Source organism: Equus caballus, chromosome 4 (genome assembly GCF_041296265.1).
Source record: "Equus caballus isolate H_3958 breed thoroughbred chromosome 4, TB-T2T, whole genome shotgun sequence".
NCBI classification, from domain to species: domain Eukaryota; kingdom Metazoa; phylum Chordata; class Mammalia; order Perissodactyla; family Equidae; genus Equus; species Equus caballus.
This window is the reverse complement of record NC_091687.1, coordinates 44083299-44095279: the sequence shown is the minus strand read 5'-3', so window position 1 is coordinate 44095279 and position 11981 is coordinate 44083299. Positions and strand designations below refer to the sequence as shown.

At 37.6% G+C, this 11981-nt stretch overlaps 1 protein-coding gene and 1 long non-coding RNA gene across 3 annotated transcripts in view; one reads left to right on the top strand and one right to left on the bottom strand.

Moving 5' to 3' along the window:
* Positions 1–835: 835 nt before the first annotated feature.
* Positions 836–7809, bottom strand: LOC111773104 (uncharacterized). Of its 2 annotated transcripts, none has more exons than XR_011437802.1 (3): positions 7684–7809; positions 6012–6134; positions 836–1588 (listed from the first exon to the last, which is right to left on the bottom strand). It is a non-coding gene; the product is annotated as an uncharacterized lncRNA (long non-coding RNA). The 2 variants fall into 2 exon arrangements; XR_011437801.1 differs by lacking the exon at positions 836–1588 and adding an exon at positions 3678–4940.
* The window catches only part of SEM1 (SEM1 26S proteasome subunit), a 24077-nt gene continuing 19875 nt past the window's right edge, over positions 7780–11981 (top strand). Inside the window, exon 1 of the mRNA XM_070264499.1 lies at positions 7780–8035. Within this exon, the coding sequence (XP_070120600.1) occupies positions 7960–8035 (76 nt within the window). The 5' untranslated portion in view covers positions 7780–7959. The remainder of the gene's footprint in view (positions 8036–11981) is intronic.

Sequence of the window (11981 nt, the reverse complement as noted above, 5' to 3'; positions counted from 1 at the left end):
CGGGGTTGGGTGAAGTGGCAATGTCAAACTGCTCCAAGAGTTTCTAAATGCTTAGGCTCACTTTTTGTATTTGTCTTGTCTCAGGTGGGCACTGGTCCATGGACCTCACTTTGAGGAGCCCTGATACAGCCATATTCCTCACCTTCAGATTCACATACTTTTCAAGTTAAATATTTCTCTTCTGAAGATTGACATAATACTAGCTTTACTTTTCAGCTTCACTTCAAAACCAGTTTTTAAAAAATAGAAGAGCCAATCAGTTAATCATTTTTCCCAACACATCTGGTTATGTGCTTCCCATTTATCTATCTTCACTTTCTTCAAAGTGTAGTAATCTCTAACTTATTTCATAAAATCAAATCTGACTGAAACATACTTTTAAGAAAGAAAAAAACAATTTTGTGGAGTTTATACCAGATCAATGAGCTACAGGATGGTCTCTTGGTCACACAATGCCAGCAGTTTCACTTCTCAAACTGTCACTAGTCTCTAGCAATCCTGACCAAGGCCAGGGCCACACTGATAATGGGCAGAAATCTACCAATCCAAGAAAGGTAAAAAACACTCTCACTTATTCCACCCTGCCTGGCACTCTGCCATCAACCTGTACTTTTTGGATTTAAGACTCAGATTCTATGTCAGCAATAACTGGAGTAGCTATTACATAAGCTGGTTATAGGATGCCATGTGCTTTCAACCAGCATCTTTTACAGTTTGGTATAACAAAAATTTAGTTTTAGCACTCTTTTCTGAAATAGGCTTCTCTTATTTTTAGTGGGCTTTAATTACTTTGAGAGGGAATTGAATAAAAATATACTGAAAAATCATTTCTCTAGGGAATTAAAAAATAAAGTTTATGGAAAACATGAAACATGGGGAAATATTAAATATGGTAAACTACACAAATGTAACACACAAGTTATACATTGGGCTTTTTATGATCTAAAAATCTATTCCAAGAAAAAGAAAAATTGAAATTCGAAGACTTATGAGCTTGTTTCAAAAAACAGTAAAAATAAGTTCCAACTGGTGTGAGAATATGGTAAAGATACAATGCAGTACCAGGGTATGTAATAGCACAGGGCGGGCAAGGCATATGCAGAGGGAAACTTTAAATGCAGAACATTTTACACTGCTTTTTAAAGGGGTTTTTACAAAAGTAGGAAAACATTATATATATATAATGTATATATATACACACACACATATCAATAGCAGAGAAAATCATTGAAACAACATGTCTGATGAAGTTTTCCTTACACAGTTTTCCAAGAGCAAGCACACAGCCAATGTGGATTAATCACTAATGAATTCAATAAAGTGAACAGATTATTAGCTCCTAAAGCAAGTTATTTTGTTTTCAAATGTTTCAATGTACCACGTTTCATAAAAATAGTTTTTATTATTTAAAATGATTTATGAAGCTAGAATGCCCAATTTTTATTTCTGTGTTAAAATTTAAGAGTTAAAAACCGTTAACAGACAAACAGAATTTGCAGTTCAGCTAACAGTCACTGAATGTGAAAAGAGTTCTTAAAACGCTCCTCTTCAGAGCCATTCTCGTTCCCATAGAAACCAAAGTGAGATCCTGGAAAACAAGGTAAGTTCTAAAATAATCACCATTATAAATATCCATTATATAAATGTAAATATAGGCAATTGAAATGATTTAGATGATTTTGAAATTGCATATCATTTCCCAAACCATAATGATTCCTTCAGAGTGGTTCTTGTCTGTCATATAAATACAGCATTTACAAAATTTTAAAAATTCTTATGATTTACTTGTGAGACCATAATCGCCTTTTCAAACAAGTCTTGGGCATGCAAATATCAATTTTTGAACGTGTATTTTGGTGCAAGATGGGTCTTTTTTGGCGGGGCTTTTACTTTGTGGCAGATTAAGTACTTATCATTATTAGCATTTGGATTTTATACAACCATTTCTCTATTCATTATTAATTGCTCTAGATATTTTAGAGAATCATTTTACAATTATGATTTTTCACATTTTTATTTGTCCAAGCATTTTGTCATGATAAAAGAGCCAAGAAATCTTCTTTTATTGGGATTGTAATTCTTCTCAAAGTCCAGAACCATTCACTGAGTAGAGTACTCATAATATTAATGAAGACATGAGTGTGCATTGTTCACAGATACATATCCTTCTAAGAAAAGCTAAGCCTCCTAATATTTAAGAAGCAAGAAGATCTCAGAGGAAAAATTCCAGTAGTGAGAGGCAAACATTTGAATTTAGTATGGCTGTTAAAGGAGTTCTGGACATGCTACCCCAAAATATGCCTCTTTTGTATATTGATTATTTTGAGCTGAAGGCATTTGAAAAGTGACAGATTCAGGAAGAGGCTTTCTCTGAACTCCCTTTATCTGCCTAACAACAGATTCTGCAAAAGGAATTTAATTGTCATAAATCCCCTCCCTGGGACAGACTCTTATTACTGGAGTGACTAGAAGTCAACTCCACACCCAGACAAACTATGTCACAAACTGTCATACCTCCCATTTATTCTTCTAAGGGCCTATTCATCTTTGCTAAAAATCACTCACTTTCCCCTAAGATGCCTATTTCCCCCTCTTCTCCTATTAAGATAGTATTTAAGCTCTTAAATCGCACTGCCTTTTTTTGGTATTCACTTTTTTTTTTCCTGTGATGCCCCAGTGCGCATAATATTAAAAATTAATAAATTTGTTTACTCTGTTAATCTGCCTGTTGTTAATTTATTTTATAGACTCAGCTATTAAACCACGGAGAGTGGAGGGAAAGTCTTTTCTTCCCTATACTGTTAAAAGAGCCACAACAAGTTATAGACTAGTCACGCAGTACCGTTAGCTGGATCAATTTTCAGAAACTCATTATTTTCTTTTACTTTCATTTCATCTAAACCCTTGCTTATTAAAATATGTTCTCCAAACCAGCAACATTGACATCACCTGGGAGCTTGTTAAAAATGTAGAATCTCAGGCCTTAGGTACACCAATTGAATCAAAATCTGCATTTTAATTGCAATTAACAATCTTAACAAGATCGACATAGATTTGATTGCACAATAAAGTTTAGAAAAATTTGTTGTTGTTAGTGCCCTCCAGTTGATTCTCACTCCTAGGGACCCTGTGTACAGGAGAGTGGAACCTGCCAGGTCTTTTTGCACCATCTGCTCACTTTCCAGTGTTATATCAGACAATGCTGCACTGCTCTTCACAGGGGTTTTATGGCCAATTTTTTCAGAAGTGAATGGCCAGGTCTTTCTTCCTAGTTTGTCTTAGTCTGGAAGCTCTGCTGAAACTTGTCCACCAGGGGTGACCCTGCTGGTATCTGAAATACCAGTGGCATAGCTTTCAGCATCACAGCAACACTCAGTCACCGCAGTATGACAACTGACAGACAGGTTGTATGGTTCCCTGACCAGGAAACAAACCTAGGCTGCGGTGGAAAGAGTGCTGAATCTTAACCACTAGACCACCAGGGCTAAGTAGAAAAATAGCCAGTTTCAAATATTTGCTCCAGAAAAACTTCAGAAGCTTTATTCCAAGTGGACTGATAGAAGCTAAAGAACCTACTAGACTCTAAGAGGGGAGGAACCATGCCTGTGTGTGGCATCTGCACACTATGTAACTCAGAGCAGAATCCATAAACAATATTAAATAATTTTGAGAAAAGAGAATAAAAAATATCCCTTTATTTCAAAAATGACATATTTTCAAGTTTTATGTTTTTAAAAGAAAATATTCTTATATTTTATTATATCTTATTATTTTATTTTTACTCACTCCCCATAAGCCAAACCATTAAATATATATCAGACAAAAATCAACTCAAAATGGATTAATGATTTAAATGGAAGAACTGAAACTATAAAACTCCTAGAAGAAAACATAGGGAAGAGCTTCATGACATTGGTCTGCACAATGATTTCTTGGATACGACTCCAAAAGCACAAGCAACAAAAGCAAAAATAGACAAGCAAGACTACATTAAACTAAAAAATTCCACACAGCAAAATAAACAATCAACAGAGTGAAAAGGCAATGTACAGAATGGGAGAAAATATGTGCAAACTATATATAACTGATAAGGCGTTAATCTCCAAAATATAAAAGGAACTCCTACAATTCATTACCAAAAAAACAAATAACTCAATTAAAAAATGGGCAAAGGACTTGAACAGACATTTCTCCAAAGAAAACATACAAAAGACCAATAGGCATATGAAAAGATCCTCAACATGATGAATCATCAGGGAAATGCAAATCAAAACCACAGCAAGATATCACCTCACATCTGTCGGGATGGCTATTGTTAAAAAAAACCAAAAGGTAATATGTATTGGCAAAGGTGTAGAGAAACTGTAACCCTTATATATTGTCAGTGGGAATGTAAAATGGTGCAGCTACTACAGAAAATGGTGTAGAGGTTTCTCAAAAGATTACAACTAGTACTACTATGTGATCCAGCAATTTCACTTCTGGCCATTTATCCAAAAGAATTAAAACCAGGGTCTCGAAAAGATACATGTACTCCCATGTTTATTGCAGCATTATTCACAATAGCAAGATATGGAAATAACCTAAATGTCCATTGACGGATGAATAGATAAAGAAAATGTAGTGTATATACACATGATGGAATATTATTCAGCCATAAAAAAGAATGAAATTATGCCTTATTTGACAACATGGATGAACGTGGAGGACATCATGCTAAGTGAAATAAGCTTATCATAGAAGGACAAATAGTGCATGATTCCACTTACATGAGGTATCTAAAATAGCCAAACATAAAAACAGAGAAATGGAATAATAAAAATAATAAAAATAATAAATAAAAAATAACTTAAAAAAACATAGAACACAGTAGTGTTTAGAACTAGCTGCAAGTGTCCAGTCTGCCTTCACAGTTACAACAGGCCACTTTTCTTCAAGACCTGTTTCAGGGGAAAATGAATACATTTTAAAGATACAAAGGAATAAAATTTGAACAGAGTATAGATTTATATGAAATAAGAGATGTTCTATGAAAGATATCCCAATCTCTACTTTCTAATATCTCAACCTTCCTACACGTCCCCTGCTGTATTTCCATTGCTGCAATTTGCATATGGTTTGGTTTGCCCCACCCTTTCAAATTTTCATTTTCTCCTAATAGAGTTCCACTCGCATTTATCACAAACGTATGTGGAATTTTGATGATGGTGTTGGTAGCTAACTAAATGTTGTGACCTAGTGGAGAAAAGAGGGTCCTGAAGGTGTAGTTTATGGATTTAAGCTCATCTAGGACCTGCCCTTTGGAGACTCAGAGGGAAGCTGCAGCAAATGTTTGTGCTCTGGAGGTTAGAAAAGGCAGATAAAAAGACAGCCACAGCACAGCAAAAGCTCAGTACTTCCGGGGCCGGACGTGTGGCTGAGTGGTTAAGTTTGCACGCTCTGCTTCGGCGGCCCAGGGTTTCACCGGTTCGGATCCTGGGCGCAGACATGGCACCACTCATCAGGCCATGCTGAGGTGGCATCCCACATGCCACAACTAGAAGGACTCACCACTAAAATATACAGCTATGTACTGGGAGGATTGGGGAGAAAAAGAAAAAAAAAGATTGGCAACAGTTGTTAGTTCAGGTACCAATCTCTAAAAAAAAGTTCAGCACTTCTTGATGACAAGCATGGATGCTGTTGGAAATGAACTTTTCTTCTAACCTTGAGTTTTATGCATTGCTACAGGGTGAGAATCAGCATTATCATTCTCCTTTCTACTTCAAACTATTACTATTTGTTGCCTATTTACCATATGCCAGGCAGCCTTCTGAGTGTTTTACATGAAATAACTCAGTTAATCCTTACAACAACCTCTTGGGGAAGGTAATTTATTACTCCCACTTCAAAGATGAGTAAACTAAGGCCCAAAAGGGAAAGTAATTTTCCAGGACCCCTCAGCTAGTAAGTAGCAGAGCCTGAGTTTGAACTCAGGTGGAGTGACTCTGGAGCCAAAGCTTTTTACATACCTTGAAAGGATGATACAGAGACTTGAGGTGTAGGTTGAATGGATCGGCCTCCTCAGTTCTTCATGGCCTCCTGAAGTCAAAGTGAAAGTGCCCTTGAAATCAATCCTTCCTCCAGATATCAGCCTGGATAGAGATACATATAGAAAGGTCAATCTCATATGAGCCATTCTGCCTAGTTACTGAATGGTCACTCCATAGCAGATTTAAGGATTCAGGTATTTGTGATGTAACTAATATCACGTGGACCCCAAATGGAACCTTTAGGAAAAAAAAGATTCGCTTGAGACAAATGGAATCATTTACTATAAAATCTGCTGGTAACTTGATTTCCTGTGAAGTTAAATATAAGCCACCAATTACAGATATGACATGTAGGTAAAGGCATAGTTTTGACTACAATGCTTCTCATTCGAGTTGTGGAAGCTTTCTTAGCCACAGAGAGCTAAGTCAATCCTAAGATTTGATTTTCTTTATTTTATCTTTTTGCCCTCTGCACTTCTGTCTACATGTATGTGTTTCTGCCATTTTCCTACATGTGTATATGTTTAGTAGTGTTAGAAAAAATGATTTTGGGGTTTCTTGTATCAACTGTCTGTCTCTCCACACACCGAGATAGTTTGTTTTCTATTGTTTCAGAAAGCCTTTAGGATACAATAGCTCCATTACTTCTTAGCACTGTGACAGAGGGCATGACAGAGAGTATGAAACTCTAAGAGATGTCATCAAGGTTAGCAAGTGCTGTCATACAAATAGAATTTATTATGAAGAAATATGCTACGTACTTTCTACATTTCTACTGTCTACATTTACTTCCAATATTAAATTTTCCTCATCTTTTCTCTTTTTTCATTAATTTGGTATTTATATAACACGCCAAATTATATATACTTTGAACTTAGTTTGAAGACTGCTAATGTTTCCAGTAATCAATACGAATCAAAACAGTATTATAAGGGCCATCTTATTTTTTAAAAATTTACCTCAAATACTTGTCCAAATTTGTGCTCTATTTAGTGCTGCATTCTCTGTATGCCTACACACTCTGTTCATTTCTCAATTTTATTTTAAAATAGAGATTCAAATGAATTACCATGTTTCATTGTGATTTATCTGTTTACAAGCCTCTGAGTGGAATATGAGCTCTTTGAGGAGAAGGACCTCGTCTACACATATTTGATTTCCAGCACAGTGCCTGGTACATGGTATGAACCAACGTTGTTGAATGAAGAAGCAGGATTTAAACATATAAGCAAACATACGTCTCAAAATTTACAATAATACCCAATTATATATTTATTATATTACATAACATTCATCTATAATATTACATATATATATATAAGTTTTATATAGCTCACTACATTCAAAATTATATTCAAAATTAGAAAAATTCAAAATGATATATTTTGAACACCACAAAATGCGACATACATCGAGTTTTACATAGTACTATTTTATAATAACCTGTAAGCTGGTTATTACACACACGCATACTCTATTTAATAGAGTGAATTAGTTTAAGAACATGGAGCTAATCTATGCTAAGGGCCTGCCTGGCATTTAGCAGGCCTTTCATGAATCTTAGCAGACACTTCATTCCTCAGCCGTAAAGTAAGTAGAAGTGTTTAATTTTTCTACACTTTATGAGTCTTTTCCAGTCAGGGAAACCTACACTGATCTCAAATCTGTCAATTCAGAGAGTCCAGATAAGACGGTAAAGGTACAAAATAATTCAGCTTTCTAACTCTCGGTATTGCTAAACCCGCAGGAAGCGCTGGGTGGACCTCCAGTATCCCAGCATTCCTCGCGTTGCTCCCGCTGCTGGTCTCCTGCGTCTCTATGGTAGAGCCGGCCTCGGCAGCGGCAGTGGCGGCCTCGGCGGCAGCGAGGAAGAGTGAAGGTTCCAACTTTCCTACTAGTCCGAGGGCTTTTGGGCTCGAGGGTCGTGATGTCCGAGAAAAAGCAGCCGGTAGACTTGGGTCTCCTGGAGGAGGACGACGAGTTCGAGGAGTTCCCTGCGGAAGGTAACCGGCTGGGCCGCGCGGACGGTGACTCAGGCCTCCGCTGGGAGGTGGCGCGGGCGCAGGGCCCCAGCCCGGAGGCGCCTGCGGGAAGTTGAGACCTCCGCGGCCGCTCTCGAGGCCCTGCACGCACGACCTTTTGTGCGACCCGCGTTGGGTTCGCAGTGTCACGGTGGCGCTCCCCGGTGAGGCTGAATGCCTCCGCTTCCTCCTTGGGAGGAGCCACGGTGGCCTGGGGCCCCTAGCCCGTGTCCGGGATGGTTGGTCCTTCTGCTCTTCAGCTGGGTTACGCGCCACCTCCTATATGTCTACATAGTCTCTTTTCTTTTTATTTTCTTTTGGTTTAGCAGCCTTCCTTTGGCTTTAAACCTTCCAGAATTAAATTGTTTCTGGGTAGGCCAATGCTGCTTAGTTTTAGGACTTTACAAATAAAGCCTAAGTAGGATGGGAGGATCAGTTGTTGGTGCTTAATACACCTTATTGTCTTACTCTTATTCCTCACTTTTGATCGCTTAACTTCGAACTAACATAAGTTTAAGGATTTATAAGATCCTCAAACGTCTACGTTTTTGTTGGCTTCATGGTTGCCAAGAAGAGCTTTAGCTTTCTCATTGTAGGTGATAGCAAATAGCTGATATTTATTGGGTGGTTACTAGTCTAAGTGCTTTGTTTGTATTAGCTTAAATCAGTTTCGCAAATCTAGCCAGTAGGCATCGGTATTAACCATTTTTCAGATAAAGAAACTGAAGCTTGAACAGTTAATAAACTTGTCCAGTATCGTGTAACTGGCTAGAAATGATAGACACCTGGCCCAGTTGACACCAGAGCTCTTAAACTCTAGCTGTACTGCTTCTGTTTGTTACATGGTTGTTGCCAGTTAGAGGTTTTCAAAATTATTTGCTTTATAGACTAATTGTTATGTGTAGGATAAACATTTATCCCCTAAGAACAGAAGGTTACTATTGGGTTGCCTTTCTGAAGGTGGTAGGAAGAGAATTGTGGTTTATGGTGTACAAATCTGTTACATTAAGTAATTACTGCTTCACTAAATTGTCTTTAAGTTGTACCCCATCATGATCCTATTGTGCATAAAACCACATGGCTGGAATATTGTTCTTTTTATTTATAGTGTACTCTCTTATTTTGTTTAGTGGAAGAAGACATTTTAGTGTGCATACTACACAAACACATAAACTAACCCAAAGCACATTTCTTTTCAATTCTGAGATTCGTTATGTATTGTGGGGATTGTTTGTTTTGGTAGTGGATTTATCTGTCTAGACATGTGTTCTTTACCTCACTTTCAAGTTGGTTTATAATCCTCCAATATTGAGCTCTGTAGTAGAAAACTGACTTACTGAGGGCAAGGTCCTCTTCTTACTCAGATTTGTTTCAAATAGCGTTTATTCATTGTTGATCATATGCAAAGTACAATGTTAGGCATTTTATTTACATTATATAGTCTGATTATCACCACAACCCTGAGGAAACAGACTCGTAGATTTAAAAAGCTCGTCATTGGGGTCGGCCCCGTGGCCGAATGGTTAAGTTCGCCCGCTCCGCTGTGGCAGCCCAGGGCTTTGCCGGTTCAGATCCTGGGCGCGGACATGGCACTGCTCATCAGGCCACGCTGAGGTGGCGTGCCACATGCCACACCTAGAAGGACCCACAACTAAAATATACAATTATGTACTGGGGGGACTTGGGGAGAAAAAGCAGAAAGAAAAACCCGAAAAAGATTGGCAACAGTTGTTAGCTCAGGTGCCAATCTTTGAAAATAAATAAATAAATAAAAAGCTTGCCATTAAGTAGTCAAGCTAGGATCTGAAGGGTCTGTCTGAGTCCCCAACCCATGCTTTATCCCTAATGCGTAGCAAAGTGCCTGGTGCATAGTAGGTGGTCAATAAATGCTTCTTGACTAAATGAACTTGTATTTAAAATAAGTAGTTGAGAATTGACTGCTTAAAAAGGATGTACAGATAACTGTGCACCTGATGATACACTTGATTTTTCTTGGCAACTTTCATGGCATCAGCTTTTGCAGAATATGTAGTTTGTTCTTGTTCTAAATTTATGTTGTGAGCAGCAATTTATTCAAAATGTTGGTAGTTATGTAGTAAAAACTTTTATCAATGTTAAAAGGAAAAGCAAATAATATTTTTTCTGAAGACACAGGCCTTGTAACAAACTGGCTTACAGTATTAGCATTAAGTAACTCATCATTTTTGGTCACCTTACAGAGTATTTATTGTCTTCAGGTTTGAATATGTAGACCCTAATTCATTCAGGAAATTTTCCATTTAGAATAAGAAATAACATTTGAAATGCCTTCGTGTTGTTCAGGTTTCTGTATGTTTCTTCTCTTGTTTATAATTCTGACAGGTTTTCCTTTCATGTTAATTTGAATTAGTGAGATTTTGCTGGATACAAAATTAGCCCACTAGGTGAAACCAATCAATATTTACTAATAAAAACTGTTCTGATACATAACAAAACTAAAAGAAAAAAAAACTTGGAAAAATATCACCAAAGAATCATTCATCTTTTGAAACTGTACTTTTGTTACATTTTTTTGGCCTAGTCGTGGTTTAGTCTCTATGTGTGACTAAACACGTGTAGTTGCTACTCCAAGTGTGATCCAGGGAACTACTCCAGTTTTGGCATCTCCTGGGAGCGTGTTAGAAACGCAGCATCTCAACCTAGACCTACTGAATCAGTTTGGACTTTACCAAGATTCCTAAAAGATTTGTATGCACGTTAAAGTTGGAGAAGCACTACTTTAAAACAGTAGCCTGTTTTGAATCTTTCAGTATTTGAGTTTTCAGTTCAGTTATTAATGCCCTGAATTACTTTCCAAGTTCTTTGCCTTCTTTGGAAACTCTTTTTCTTGTTATTGTCTTTATGGTAAATATGCCATTGAGAAACTCACTAAGCAGTACAGCTTAAAATTGCCTGTAAGCATCTTTTCAATTTGTAGGAGGTCTTACTTTCAAAGGCCTTGTGTCCCAGTGCTCCAGCAAGTGGATGATATTTATAGTCTAGGATAACTTGCAGTTAAGAGCCTGCTGCATGAAAGCCGTTATTGAAATTATGTATCCCTAGTTTGACTGAAGGATTGTCCATCTTTTGGGAGTGTTGTTGCTACGTCTTATCCCAGATAAGAACTTGTTCGGTAGGATGTTAGTTACTCATTTTAAAGAAGGAGAATTTCTGGGGCCGGCCCAGTGGTGCAGCAGTTAAGTGCACACGTTCTGCTTCAGTGGCCTGGGGTTCACTGGTTTGGATCCCGGGTGCGGACATGGCACCGCTTGGGAAGCCATGCTGTGGTAGGCGTCCCACATAGAACGTAGAGGAAGATGGGCACAAATGTTAGCTCAGTGCCAGTCTTCCTCAGCAAAAAGAGGAGGATTGGCAACAGATGTTAGCTCAGGGCTAATCTTCCTCAAAAAAAAAAAAAAGAATTTCTGTTTTAAAAAGAAAACTAAGAATATGTTCTCATGGGGGCTTCATTGCTTTTTCTGAATAGCTCTTCACTGTGCCGTAGAACATGTGGGGTGAGTCTCTGAAGGTATAGAGAAACAAATACTCTTTATTTTTTTATTTAGTCTGTGGATCTGTGTTGCATTGGCAGTTTCTCACAATTCTATTTGGTGAGTGTGTAATTTACTGGTTATTAAGCAGGAACTGTTAAAAATTCATGTTTAGGATCTTTGTGACATACATTCTGCATCTTATTGACTCAACTGATTGAGAATAGACATTCAGTGTTCTGGGCATGATTGATTATAATTTTGGAGGCTTTGGCATGGTTAGAATTTTAGAAAATTCTAAAAGCAACTCAAAATTCTGGAAAGCAACTCAAAGTCTAGAGGAGATTGAACTTGTCAAGATCATGCAGCTAGGTTGGTAGTAGTAGAGCAGGGTCTAAAACTGAAATGTTCTATAATTT